This window comes from Ahaetulla prasina, chromosome 1, assembly GCF_028640845.1.
Source record: "Ahaetulla prasina isolate Xishuangbanna chromosome 1, ASM2864084v1, whole genome shotgun sequence".
NCBI lineage: Eukaryota > Metazoa > Chordata > Lepidosauria > Squamata > Colubridae > Ahaetulla > Ahaetulla prasina.
The window spans coordinates 69,224,842-69,239,671 of NC_080539.1; the positions used below are offsets into that span (position 1 = coordinate 69,224,842).

At 39.4% G+C, this 14,830-nt stretch overlaps 1 protein-coding gene across 6 annotated transcripts in view; it reads right to left on the bottom strand.

The window, feature by feature from the left end:
- DAAM2 (dishevelled associated activator of morphogenesis 2) overlaps positions 1-14,830 on the bottom strand; it is a 265,206-nt gene that overhangs the window by 86,841 nt on the left and 163,535 nt on the right. For 4 of the 6 annotated variants that reach the window (XM_058166227.1, XM_058166137.1, XM_058166409.1 and 1 more), the window contains exons 11-16: positions 13,619-13,757; positions 13,226-13,284; positions 12,678-12,862; positions 9,906-10,235; positions 3,550-3,657; positions 429-464 (exon numbers count right to left, since the gene is read on the bottom strand). In XM_058166227.1, coding sequence (XP_058022210.1) covers positions 429-464; positions 3,550-3,657; positions 9,906-10,235; positions 12,678-12,862; positions 13,226-13,284; positions 13,619-13,757 — 857 coding nt within the window. The remainder of the gene's footprint in view (positions 1-428; positions 465-3,549; positions 3,658-9,905; positions 10,236-12,677; positions 12,863-13,225; positions 13,285-13,618; positions 13,758-14,830) is intronic. The other 2 variants (XM_058166318.1, XM_058166578.1) reach the window with 1 other exon arrangement.

Sequence of the window (14,830 nt, forward strand, 5' to 3'; positions counted from 1 at the left end):
TTCTGTCTCATAAACAAAACTGACAGCGCCATCTCCAATATCTCTCATTTACTCATGTGGGTTTGGATCAGTAGTGGGTTTCAATTTTGGTTTGCTCGCGGGTGCGCGCTAACACGCATGCGCAAAGATGTCCGGGCAGGTGGGCGGAGCCTCCCACTGCCACCACTACCGGATCGCCCGAACCAGGTAGAAAACCACCACTGATTTGGGTACACAAAAGCAGACTGAATTTTAATTTCTGTCTCTCAAAATTCATGCAAGACAATCTTTTGTCTTAGTCACAGAAATATCTATATATGTGCAGATGAAAGATAAGGTTTACTCATGCAATAAACAATGTGAATTATGAAGTTACAGTTGGATCTCGTGATCTGAACACTGGAAAAGAAATCAGCAAAGTCAGAAAGGGGACAGGCAGTAATACTCACCGGCTTACAGGAGGAAGAAGGATTAGTTAACAGGTCCTACTCAGGCAACAGTTGAAGATAATAGAGAAGGAAACATGCCAACAGTTAGCAACAGCAATAAAAAGGTACAGAGTTTATCAAAGCAATAATATTTGGTCTTCTACTGAAGCGCTGGTTAACATGACACTATTAAAATAATCAAAGCCGAAATGCATCACAGTTTGTTCTCCCTTCCATAGACACAAAAGTAGGAGATAATACTGAATTGTGCAGAATTTATCCCTTTTCCATAGAGATTCTAAAGACAATAGTTAACAGGATTTTATAGGCCACAAATAAGGTTTCTCAGTTCTTTCTTTTTGCAGTTATGTAAGTGATGTTATAAAATAATAAACTGGCCTTTTGAACATCATAAAAGAATCAATGAGAGACCTTGGAATAAAATTCTATTCCTGTTTAACATTGCCTTCTTAGTATGTAACAAACAGCAAATACTTTTGTATGGAGTGAAGAACAGACTCTTTGTCTTTTCTAAGAAAAAAGAAGTCATTTACAGGAAAAGAAGCTGGGGGACCAAATACAATATCATATTAACTGCAGCAAGAAAAAGAAATGTCTCATTCATGCTCATGCATGCAACCCACCCGTCCCCAAATCTCTCTGGGATTTGCTGAGTTTGGCTTCCTTTGGCTGAAGTTTAAAGCTGGTGAATGACCAGAATAGACCTGATCTGTTTAGACAAGCAAACCTCATTTTGATCATATCTTAAAACTTGCAGAATCATGATCCAGTTCCATTCCACTTCCTATGACAAGACAGGAAGGCCTCAATTAACCATCTAAATTTCTAAACTTTGCTTAATCTGATAGGAACGTATCAGGAACATAATCTCAATTTGGTGTAAAGCCTTAGCCTGTCCCAAACTTGGTTATTACAGTTTTGTAGTTGGCAAGAAGTGCTTAGAGGACATTTTGTCACTGAATGGGAACCAAACTTCATACACTGATTCAGAAGTGGCCAATTCATTTTCATGTGCTTTTTGGCAATAAAAAATGAATCTTGAATCTTTTAGGAGTCCTGAAAATTAAATTGTTCATTTCCAAAGGGAAAGGTGCTGGAGTCAGGTCAGTTTTTCTGGACTAATTTATTAAAGTCTTTCAACAGTTCCGCACAGTGTGGCATCACTGTTTTATATTATTGGAGAAGAAAAGCTGAACTTCCAGCCCGGCTTTGGACTAGCATTTGTACACCAGACAACTGGGAGAACGCATGTTTTCAAAATATAATTTAATAGCTGAGAAAGAATTTGGAAAAGAAGGGGGGAAAAGTTAAAATCCCACTGGTCTATCCAGTTGAGTCTCATTTATGAGAGAAAGACAGCATGAGGGCGATCCACTTTCCAAGAAAAGGAGAAAAAAAACACCCCTGTACAGCTGCTATTAAAAGTATGTCACTACTGTTAGCATTAAATATCCATTATAATCTATTATAAGAAAATGAAAGTAAAATATAAGTATAAGAAAGAAAAGTAAAGAAAATGAAGTAAGCCAAACACAAAGCTGAGCCAATCTAAATTTATTATGCAAGATTTATTAGCTAAGCTATTAGCTAAGAAGAAACTGTATTACAAAATGAGGGGGAAAATGGAATTAACATCACTAACAAGACAAGTGAAAAACAACTAAAAAGATTCCATTTGAGTTGGGTGGCTAATAAATTTGAATTACTAGACTAGACTAGACCAGACCAGACCAAATCAAAGCAAGCCAATGCCAAACTACACTAAACACCACTACCCATCATATAACAACTGCAACCACAAATCAGATTGGTGATGCCAAGTACTATATTTTTCCACTAAAGGCAGACATTATGGCAAACAAAATATAAATTAATAATAACATAGTTTACCTCCAACACCAGTATCAAAAACTGTTAAAACAGAGGCACTTGTTGAAACTACATTAAACTTGTCTACTTACTCACTCAGTGGTCACCAACTGGTGATCCGTGGACCACTGGTGGTGTGCAAGAAAATTTTGGTGGTCCGCAGAAAAATTATTTACATTTTTTATGTTGCACTAAATCAGGGGTCCTGAAACTACGGCCCCTGGGCCGGGTAAATGCAATGAATGCTTGTGTTGCTGCAGAGAGTCTCCCCCTTTGGGGTCTTTTTGTGTGGGTCAAAGGGGGGCAGAAATTCTGACTTGGGGTTTGCTTCGGCCTCCTGGTACGGGGCTTTGGGTGAAGGCTAGAGGGAAGTGCTGCTGGTGACGAAGAGCTGGAGGGCCTTGTTCCAGTGGGTACTGCATCATGGCCTGGAACTGGCTGACCATTTCAGTCTACTGAGCCTCCAGGCACTAGTACCTGGCCTTGCAATCCCTCAGGTTTTCCCTCTGCTTGGAAAGCCTATGCTCATAGTCCTCAGTAGGGTGCTTCTGCTGAGCCTCCTTCTTGGTCAGATCCAATTTGAACTGAGCCAGCTGTTTTGCCAACTCTTTCTCATGGTGGCTGCTTAGCTCTAACAATTGCTCCTTAGTTGGGGCCCTAAGGAGTCCGGGTGGGTAGGAGAGGAGTGGGTGGGAGGGGTGAGTAGAGATTGGCAAGATGCCCCTTGACATAAATGACATTGAGTTTGCCATGCCCACCCAGTCAGATGACCACCTAGCTAAGCCCGCCAAGCCGGTCATTAGGCAAATCATATTAGTGGTCCGCGGAATTTAAAATTATGAATTTAGTGGTCCCTGAGGTCCGAAAGGTTGGTGACCCATGTACTAACCAACATTCTCATCAGCACTGCGTATCAGCAATAGGTATCAGCACAGTCAAGCCACCATTTGATGTCTCACAGTGTCTCAGAATGCTACTATATGCAGGAAACAGAGCCTAGCACAATGGCGCCCCATTTCCAGTCATCAACACCAGGTAAGTTAGGGGTCTACCAATAAAAGAGAGCACCATCCAGAAGGCTATTTACCTGGCATACTCAAACCTGGAGCCAATCTGTTTATCCTGAAAATACCATATCCATGAAAAGACATTTCCTATTGTTTGCTTCTCTTGATGCACCAAAACCATTTTTATAGAGGAACATAGAGAATTCAGAAACTGGAATGAAGGAAATGGCATTGAAATGTCTTACCTGATGTCTTTGATAGGCCGAAAACATTTTTTCAAAATCTTCCAAATCCAGCATCTTGAAAGCCCGTATATCATCAATTTCATGCCAGATTGTACCATGTATCTTTTCCTAAAATTCAAAGAGATGTATATAACTGTGCCTAGCCCTACAACGTTCTAGTGAATCACAATTTTCACATATCTATCATTGTTCCATCTTCAACTCTCAAACACACACAAAGGTGAAATACTATTAAAAGTAATATTTCAGAGCATTGGTTCCCTCAATTTTTTCTTTTCATAGTTGACTTCAATTCATTTGTCTAACATTTTATTAAATAATATCTGAGATGTTTTGGGTAAAATACATTTTATTCTAAAAACAATTTTTATGCAAAAAGATTAGAAATTTCAGAAAATTTAAAAAAGTTATATTTAAGAAAGGAAAAGAGGAGGAGGAGGAGGAGGAGGAGGAGGAGGACGAGGAAGAGGAGGAAGAGGAAGAGGAAATCTGCCCAGCATGTGGTATCTTGGAGTCCAGACTGGCTAAAAATAGGACACTACTAGCTCCTGAACTGAAGCTCACAAAAAGCACTCACATAGTAAAGTGCATTAGCATTTTATTATTAAACTAATTAAGAACAGCTTCTATCTCCCACTCACTCTTATTAAAGAAACAAGAGAAAAACCGCATTATTTTGAGAAACTAAAAGGGGTCAGGAACAACTCAATGGACAGAACATAATTAAAAGAAGACACAACTTTTAGAGAAAATCCAGGCCAAAAATATAAAGACAAAAGCAAAACAGCCATGCTTTTGGACTCTCCAGAAGTCACTTTTTGGCTTATAAGGGTGGCTTATATTACAAAGCAAGTTTCCATTGAGAACTGCAAAGTTTTCTGCTTTGTCTCTGTTAAATTCACTCAGAGCTGTTAGAGTGTTTTGGTCTGTCTAGTTTATAATTTTGAATGAGACCTAAAACCAGAATATGGAAAGTGACCTTCAGACACATTTTACTCTGGACATCTTTATGAGCAGCAGGGGAAGACACTAGTGGAGACGACTACAATCAAAAATATAGTCCAGAATTGACTGCTTAAAAATGAAGCCCAATGAAGTCCCATAAAGCTCACTAAATTTATCATATTAAAAACAGCAAGTATCGAAAATTAAACCTCTGGAAATGTTTACCATTAAAACACACTGGTTATATTCCCTTTTTTTATTCTTCAGTTTGTTCTGATGTCATTTTTTCCCCCTCCATAGACTGTGGTAGGAGACGTTTGCTACAGTCAGTACTTTTTTCCCCTTTCTTTCTCTGGAAGAAAGTTGAATTGGCCAAACCGTATCTCCATCAACAAAAAAGAGGTTTGTGGATGAGTCACAAAGAGATGTTCTCAATGGTGGGATTCATCCAGTTTGCACCACTTCAGGAGAACTGGTTGTTAACTTTTCTGAGCAGTTTGGCAAACTGGTTGTTGGAAGAAATCATTAAGGCAGAGAACCGGTTGTTAAATTACTTGAATCCCACCACTGGATGTTCTGTTCATGTGCATTGGAGAGGGGTGAGGACATTATTATAAGCAGGAGTTGTGGAATAAGCTGAGGAAATGGGAGAAGCTCAGGACAAAACTGGCTGGAGGCCTGGAGTTATCTGCAAAGGGTGACTGAAGGGGCCAAAGAAATGGGATCCGTTTCAGAAGCATGAGTAGCAGGAAACTGTGTGCAGCAATAGGGCTAAGAAGTGAGAGCAGCTGCAGAGCCAGGCAGACATGCCAACCTCTGTAATAGTGACAATAGATCACAGCAGTGATAGCAAACTTTCTCCTTCTGAGTCAGAAAGAGAGATGCCAAAGTCTCAGCAGCAATTCAGGCCAGGGGCAACAGATGCCTGGCTGAAGAGCCTGAAAAACGCCAACCATCAACCACATCTTGGATGGCTAAAAGATAGCAAGAAGTCAGGCTGAGAAGAAAGTAATGTTTGTTTTTACACACTGTAAGTGGGAAGGCAGCAAAGGACAGGAATAAACTAAGCTGGGGTCATTAGCTCCCTACATTAGGTGTGGGGGAGGAAGGAAATAAAATAACATAACATAACATCAGAGTTGGAAGGGACCTTGGAGGCCTTCTAGTCCAACCCCCTGCCCAGGCAGGAAACCCTATACCATCTCAGTCAGATGGTTATCCAACATTTTCTTAAAAATTTCCAGTGTTGGAGCATTCACAACTTCTGAAGGCAAGTCGTTCCACTTATTAATTGTTCTAACTGTCAGGAAATTTCTCCTTAGTTCTAAGTTGCTTCTTTCTTTGACCAGTTTCCACCCATTGCTTCTTGTTCTACCCTCAGGTGCTTTGGTGAACAGCCTGACTCCCTCTTCTTTGTGGCAGCCCCTAAGATATTGGAACACAGCTATCATGTCTCCCCTAGTCCTTCTTTTGTTAAACTAGACATACCCAGTTCCTGCAACCGTTCTTCATATGTTTTATCCTCCAGTCCCTAATCATCTTTGTTGCTCTTCTCTGCACTCTTTCTAGAGTCTCAACATCTTTTTACATCGTGGCGACCAAAACTGGATGCAATATTCCAAGTGTGGCCTTACCAAGGCATTATAAAGTGGCACTAACACTTCACGTGATCTTGATTCTATCCTCTGTTTATGCAGCCCAGAACTGTGTTGGCTTTTTAACAGCTGCTGCACACTGCTGGCTCATATCTAAATGGTTATCCACTAGGACTCCAAGATCCCTCTCACAGGTACTACTATTGAGCAAGGTACCACATATACGGTACTGGTGCATTTTGTTTTTGGCCTAAATGTAGAACCTTACTTTTTCACTGTTGAATTTCATTTTGTTAGATAGCGCCCAATGTTCAAGTCTGTCAAGATCTTTCTGTAACTTGAGCCTATCTTCTGGAGTGTTGGCTATTCCTGCCAGCTTGGTGTCATCTGCAAATTTGATGAGTTCCCCATCTATCCCCTCGTCCAAGTCATTGATGAAGATGTTGAAGAGTACTGGGCCTAAAACAGAGCCTTGGGGTACTCCACTGCATACTTCCCTCCATGTGGATGTAGTTCCATTGAGGACTACACGTTGAGTGCGGTTGGTCAGCCAATTACGAATCCATCTGGTGGTGGTGCTGTCTAACCCACATTTTTCTACTTTATCTAGTAGTAGGTTATGGTCTACTTTATCAAATGCTTTACTGAAGTCCAAGTAAATTATAGACATTATAGACAAAATGATAGACATTGATATAAGAAACATACAAGGAATAGGCATAGCTATAGTACTTATAGAATATAAATTGTAAAATAAGAAAAGAACATAGAAAAGTTTAGAATGCGTGATTCAATGAGCATATATCTATAACTATATATCTACAAATACATATGTATGTAGCCCTTAGGTTATGAAAGTAATTGTGACCAGGATGTCCATTCCTAAATGATGCAATTGTAAAACATGAAGTCATATGACTGGCATCACTTAGCAATAACTCATGCCTTCATTAGGGGAGAACCTCACATGATGATGGCATCTGACTTCCTGCTGGCTTCCCAATTGATTTTGCTTGTGGGAAGCCAGCAGGGAACACTGGAAATCACAAGAACACGCCTGCAGCTTGCTATGACAGCATAATTGTAAGCTAGACATCAAAAACAGGGACATAGCAGTCAGACCTTCACAAGTTTCAACAATCATTGAATGTGTGGTTGTAACTTGATAACTATATATATGTATCTGTGTCATTCATTCATTCATTTATAGAGCCACTGAAATGTATACAACCCTGGAAAAAAGTGGACATACTTTCAAAGTTTTTATTAAAAAAATATGCTGTACTATAAATTCTGAAGTACCAGTTTATAGTGTGAGGGATCGTATGACTGAAAGTTTATCCATTACCTTCCACAAAAAGAAAGTTTACAAATTAAGTAGCATCTCAGCTTGCTATTCCTATGTTAACTCTGTGTATGCATGGAATATTATTCAAGGGATACAAGAACAATTTTAAAAATCAAATATTCTAGTTTTGATAAATTCTGGTAATCCACCTATTATTTCATATACTTTAAGCAAAGATTTCTGGTGTAGATGCTATCTTGCAAGCCAAACAAAAATGTAATTTTGCCCTCATTTTGCCACTTGGGAGGCACGTGCAATGCACTGATATAACTCAGTATAAGTCATATGAAAAATATTAAATTTCCTAAATATTAAATACTATTACTGAAGTTCCACCCTGGTTTTGGTAGCTACTACATACCCTGTAAATTAGGGCAAACACAATCAAATCATTCCTCTCCAAATTCAAACTATTATTGCATGCTCCAAAACTGCTTATTTATTCATTCTCTAACCCCTATTTATCAATACAGCTGTCTCTACTGTTAACCAGAGGGAAGGAGAAGCTTTTGGTCGCTGTAAACTAAAAAGAAACATCTGCCTCTCTCATGGTTCAGTGTGTTTGTGTATGTGCATATAACTGTCTTCCCCTCCCACCCCCCCAGTACCAATTCCTGAAAATAAAACCTACTCTCATGGTCTCCCATAGCCCCACGTGGCTGTGAAAGACAAGAACAGGAGGAGCAGCAAATATTTCACTTCATCATATTTGAAAAGAAAAGGAGAGTAAGCGAGAAGAGAGAGCATGCATTCTTGTGGCATTCCAAAGGTCCCAGGACACTGATTCCACATGCCTGAGCTGAGCCCTCAGTGACTTGGGAGTCTTGAAAAGAGCATGGATTTCTAGGCAGCTACCCAAATTCAACACAGACAGTATTCTATCTGCATTTTTTAATGGCCGAAGAGTAATAGGGGTGAAGGAAATTAGGAGGTGGGAGCAGTTGCAGAGTTGGATGAAAACAAGTGTGCTACGCAAAAGGTAGGTTGAGTACTCCTTTAGAAGGAAGAGCTACATTGATTTGTAACTAGAAAAGGGGGATTATGCTCATACATGGTTACGCAATGAATGAGTTGTTCAGAGCACTGCATGTCATTCAGTCTCTGTAAACGTTCTAGCCCCAAGGCTGTCTCAAACTTTTCCGCCCGCTTTTCACTGCCACCAATCCTACCCTCAACACAAACACTCCATCCATTTTGGTGGAAACTGCAAAGTTAAAAGCTTCCTTCCAAAGAGGCTTGCTTGAAAACATGCTGCACAAGAGCTCCAGCAGACCGTGGCTATATATAAACACCACGGCATTTGCATGTGTTTGGATAAACACATGATTAAAATTTTAAATGTTAACACTTCCACATGCAATGTGGAAAGAATGTTTTTGCTAGCGTTTGACATGGGGGAGGAAGGAACATTTAAATAGGGTTGACTGAAGAATGTATTTTGAAATGTCAGTGTGTTCTCTCTGCTAAAATGTTTAAGTTGCAAAACTGCGGTATTAGAAGCTTTGTGGCGAGTCCTGTAATGAAATTTAATTACAAAATTCTTCCCATTTCGAAACTAATAGGCCTTACTTTCAAAATATATTTTAAGATGATGTGTGGGTCTGGGTGTATAAAAATCCCCTTCTCACTCTTATGGGTGATATGTATCTTCCTCAATCTCAGGTCCTCTATCAGAGCTTTGGGAGTCCAAAGGTTCTGCGGAGTATCTTAGCTCTGTGCAGCATCTCCTGGACAGAGAGCTCTGATGTTATTCCTGGGATCTGTTGGAGCCACTCTTCCAGTTTAGGAGTCACAGTCCTGAGTGTTCCTGTCATCACTGGGACCACTTTGTTCTTTACGTTCCACATCCTCTCTAGTTCCTCCTTCAGACCATCGTACTCCTCCGTACTCCTCCTTCCTGATGGTATTGCACTTGGCATTGCTAATTTATCATAACCAGTACTTGCCTGTCCATCTGGTTTTGGAAGCCCCACAGGATCTTAGCCCTGTTATTCTCCTTAATCTCCCCATCTGGACTTGGGACAGTCTAGCCCATAGACTTTGCAGATGTTCCTCTACACAATGCCAGCTACTTGGTTACGCTGTTCAGTATATAATGTTCCTGCCTGAATTTTTATTCTCTGCCACTATGCTTTGGACTTCTCTGAAGTCTCTCTCTGCATTGTCTGTACCTTGGATTCTGTTTAGTATGGTAGACCCCTGTTTCTATGGATCTGGTGCTAAGTGCCTGTACTTCAGTTGATAGGATTTTTCAATGTCTGCCACCTTGGCTATCTGTCAGTGATATATCTGTGTGTGCATCACATAATTTTATGTATATAATCATATAATTTTAAATGAGTATCAGTTTTGCACGTAAAATTGGGTTCTTATCGCATATCTACCTTAGCACAATCTTCAACATTCCAACCTTCTCCAACATTTCAATCAATAGCAATCGAAAGAAAAATAGCGTTTTTGAACCTTACCTCACTCAATTTCGCCCAGTTGAAGGATTTCAGTGGATGAGATGGCTGCGGGATTGATTTTTTCTTTAGGCTAATCTCACTGTTGCTGAACGTGGTGGTAGCGGTGGTGGAAGAAACTGGAGGCAGACTGACATTAAAGAATGGAGGTGCTCCAGGTGGGGGTGGAGGTCCACCTGGAGGTGGTGGCGGAGCTGGAGGAGGAGGACAGCTAGAGAAAGGAAGAGGTGGGGGAGGCGGTGGCAAAATCTCTGATGATCGTAGAGAAGAGGACAAAGAAAATGGTCCACCAGGTGGTAGTTGAGGAGGCATTGGGAATGTACTATTCCCTTGCTGGGAAAAAAAAAGTAATATTTGAGAGCAATCAGTAAAAAGATACTAGTTTTTATTGCATTACCAGAAATATAATACCCCTCCCCAAACATTGTAAGAATCATATTAGTGATTACTTCATGTTGGTAAGGGTGACACAATGTCAATATTTAAAAAATTTCCCTTTTAAGGATCATCCAGCCCCTGCCAGGTAGGTATGGAAACTTAGATAAACTGCAGGGCTTCTATGAGGAATATTTTGGCTAATTAGCAATAGCACTTAGACTTATATACCACTTCACGGTGCTTTATAGCCCTCTCTAAGTGGTTTACAGAGTCAGCATATTGCCCCCAACAATCTGGGTCCTCATTTTACTGACCTCAGAAAGATGAAAGGCTTGAGCTGGTGAGGATTGAACTGCTGTCAACTGGCAGTCAACAGAATTAGCCTGCAATACTGCATTCTAACCACTGTGCTACCATGGCTCTTAAGAATGAAGTTGCTCTGAGCCATACGGAGTTGGATTCTAAATAAGCAGATCCAGCTAAGGTGCCAGGATCACAGTTTGGTGGTGTGATCTGAAATGAATATGAGTCAGGGAGATTTGAGGATTCTCTTCACTCCTTCACACTGAAGGAGTGTTAGGAGGGTCACTTGTTTGCTGCAGCCAGGTCCTTAGTGGCTCATTAAGGTCTCCAGGGAAGTGACATGGTGTTTAGAGTCCATATAATGGTGTCAGCAGCCTTAAACCAAACTATAGTCCATACTCTAAAGGCTCTCTTTGGATCCAATTATTTTAGATAACTATTCTGTCCCTAACCTTCATTTTTTAGGATAGGGCATAACAAGATAGCAATTTCAGAAGATGTTGAAAGATGTTGGATGTTGGAAGGATTAGATTATCTAGACCTATTCCATTTGGGGTTCAAGACAGGATTCAGTACAGAGACAGCCTTCAACATATTTACTGATGACCTGTAGCAGAAGTGCAATTGGGTTGGGACATTGATACTGCTGGCAGTATCCATTTGGACTAACTTTGGTGTCTGGGAATTGGGAGGACTGTATTACGCTGGTTCTCTTCCTTCCTCTGATATTTTAATAAGTGTTGAGGAAAAGGCTGTGTCAACTATGGGGTGACACAGGACTTAACACTCTCTTCCCTTTTGACAACATTAAATCACTGAATGAGGTCATCCATTGGTTTGGAACAGGTATTATCAGTTTGGTGATAATACCTAATTACAATATATCTTTCGATCCCAGATCAGCCAAGTGAGGCTATCAAAGCTCTGTCCTTGCCAAGTAGAAAAACACTCAAGCTCAGTCCTAAAAGAATCAAGTAGCTGTCAACCTTCTGAGGATTTTCCATCTACTTCTGAATGGGGTTGCACTTTTTCACTGAGGAGTGGTAGGAAACCTGGGGGTTTAGATTCAAAGCTCCTGCTTAAAAAGTGGGCAGCAGGTAGAACTGTGACTCAGAGCGCCTTTGGACAGCTCCATCTGGCATCCCAGTTGTGCCCCTTCTTGAATTGGACATTCAGGACTGCAATGAACTATGCATAGGACTTCCCTTAGAAAACACTCAGAAGCTCCAACCATTCTACAATGCAGTATCATGAAGAGTGATGGGCTTGCCATGACATATCCATGTGACACCTCTGCTTCATGAACTGCATTGGCTTGTTAGTGTGCTGCTGGGTGCAGTTCAAAGTGCTGGCTATCACTTGTAAGGCCCAGATGGCATAGGATCCAGCTATCTGAGCGATCACCTATTTCCCGTGGTTTCAGCTTGGCTAGAACAATCTGGCAAAGTGGACACACTCCAGGTTCCTTCAATTAAACAGCAATCCTTTTCAAGACCCAGACTTCTCTGTAATGGCCCTTGCCCTCTGAAATGAGGCTTCCCCCTCCCCACCCTGATGACATTTTGGAAACTTGATGTTCTCCAGGCATTGGAGAAGGGTGGATTGGAACCCCCTATTTGAGATGTCTGGGTTGCAATTTTGTAACCATCTTAATATTCTTTTGGGGCTAATTTTTGTATTTACTTTTTACATTGTTTCTTATTTTATAAGCCACCCCAGGCCTGTTATAGCCAGGGCAGCATTAAAACAGAAAAAAAAAAGCTAAAATATAATATTGTGCCCTACGGAAAACAGGACTGCCAAAATGAAAAGTAGCTATGCTAGAATACAAAATGTATTCTAGTATAGCTACTTTTGTCTTTCCTTGCCACTAAAATAGTATACTTATCTGTCTGCCAATAGATTGAATAAATGAACAAAACAAAACAAAACAAAACAAAACAAAACAACAAAACGGAAACAATGACCAAGAATGAATTAAAAACATTGGCAATATAAATTGCTATACATGTTGCCTTCTCCACAGAAAACTTCAAATCTTATATTTCTGTTAAGTAAATTAGGGAAGGAGAAGAAAAAGGGCCCATATCCTACCGAAAATTCATTCAGCTGAACAACAAGGTCACTCATTTGATCCCGAGTTTGGCGAAGCTCCAGAGATTCTCTTTGAAGCTTATCCTTCATTTTATTCAGTGTCTTCATCATTTCATCTTTCTCTTGGGTTTTTATGTCACATTCTCTTTCTTTCTTCTCTAGCCTGCTCATCAATTCAACATGTTCTACAAACAGTAGAGGGAAAACTAAGTAATCACAAGCAACCAAAATATAAAATAAATCCAGAGAACCTAAACTATAAAGTGGTAGGGGGAGAAGAGAGTTTTGTTAAAATATTGATGCAGATTACTATAGATGCATTAAAAAAAAAACCCTTTAAACTGAAAGTCAGCATGGTTTTTTTTAATGAGAGTGGCACTCAGAATAGGGAGATCAGTCTAATGTTAAAAGGCATTGTCAGCTGCTCTTTATCATCGGTAAACCGGTAATACAAGAAAACACGTTCCCTGAGCTTTGTCCTTTTCTAGATTACCTGAAGTTACATGTCTAAATTCCATTTTTTCCCCAACTCTGAAATAATCACATACCTTTCCGGAATTTCTCTGCTTGATCTCTCCATTGTTTCACTTCGTTTTCATTTACCAACCTGAATGAAGATCAAGTCAGATTATTTAAAGCCCATTTCCCCCAAAAATTAAATAGAAATATTCGTAGAAGAATAGGAACATATTAGGAACTAATAGCATAATAAGCTCACTTCTAAGCTCATTTCTTGTTATTGCTGTTAGCCTTTTAGATAAAGTTAACTCTCTGTTGCAAAATGTTATAGTATAGTTTAATGCAAATTTTACTGAGCTAAAACATAGACATTATTTTGACTAATCTTTATTTCTACATAGATGAAACTTTATATATGAAGGGGCTCTTATCTTAAACACATTGTGTGAATAAAATCCAGTCCCAGTTTTCATGCTTCTTACATCTTAATGATGTTCTTGACATTGAAGTTTTCCAAAGTAGATACATCTGGGTCATTCCCTCGTTCATCCTGAAGAACAATTTGCTGCAGTATCCTGTCTAAAAGTTGCCATTGTTGAAAAGTTCCTCCATTTCTTTTATCTGCAATCACAAACACCAGTAAGGAAACTCAGAGATCTAATCACAAGCCCCAGAAAGCAATTTCTTTGAATATTATAAATGAGCACATGTGAAAAATGTATTTACAAGTAATCCTCATTTACTTAGTGACCACAATTCGGACCAGCAACTCAGGCATTGAATAAAGTAGTTGCTAAGTGAAACTGTGGCTGTATTTACAAACTTACTTCAGTTTTCCTTTGCTTAGGATTAGTTCTCACTTGATTATAAACTCAAAATGACAGGAAAACTTGGTTTCCCAGAGATAATGTGAAATAAAAAATGAATAATGCTTAAAAATAAATGAATTTCTATTATCCATCTCCTATGCTTTTTTATGACTTCCAAAGAAAGAATTATAGAAAGATATTCAAGTTATCCCAAAGCATGAATACCTAAGTGGCCAATAAGTTCCACCTTATGGAAATTTTCCCAGTAAATTTAATTGAAAAAAGGGGAAGAATCTCTGAAATGAAAAACAGAGCCTGCTAAGTATTCCCTCTTATGTAAGTCCTTTTTAAAATTAAAAATAAACTATTGCACACTTCAGTTCTTGACCTGAGGATTATGGATCATAAGCCTGAATATTTGAAATAGTCCTGCAATGACCAAATAAGATTAAAAAAAATTCTTCAAATTACTATTTTTCACTTAAAGAATTTTTTTATATTCATCCAAACTACCTTCATCTGAACTCTGGTAAGGGTAACATATTTACCTCTCCCTCCCTCCCTCCTTTCCTCCCTCCCATTCACACCCACACACACACCCACACCAAATAATTTTGGGGAACACTTTAGTTCTTGCCCAACATTTTAATTAAACCACATAGATGCTGTTATATATGCAGCTTCTGCTTGCCAATAGTATTGTTCATTTTCAATTTCAGGTTGAAAACAAGCTGAAGAGATTTATATGGTAGTAAGTTAGAGAAGATGCTTTGATTCCTTCTAGAAGGTTTTTTTTTTTAATTCATTGATTTATTCTAGCTTAGACTGACAGCAGCTAAAGTCCAAAGCATGAAAATTGGCACCATATTCCTTATTTCTGATGTA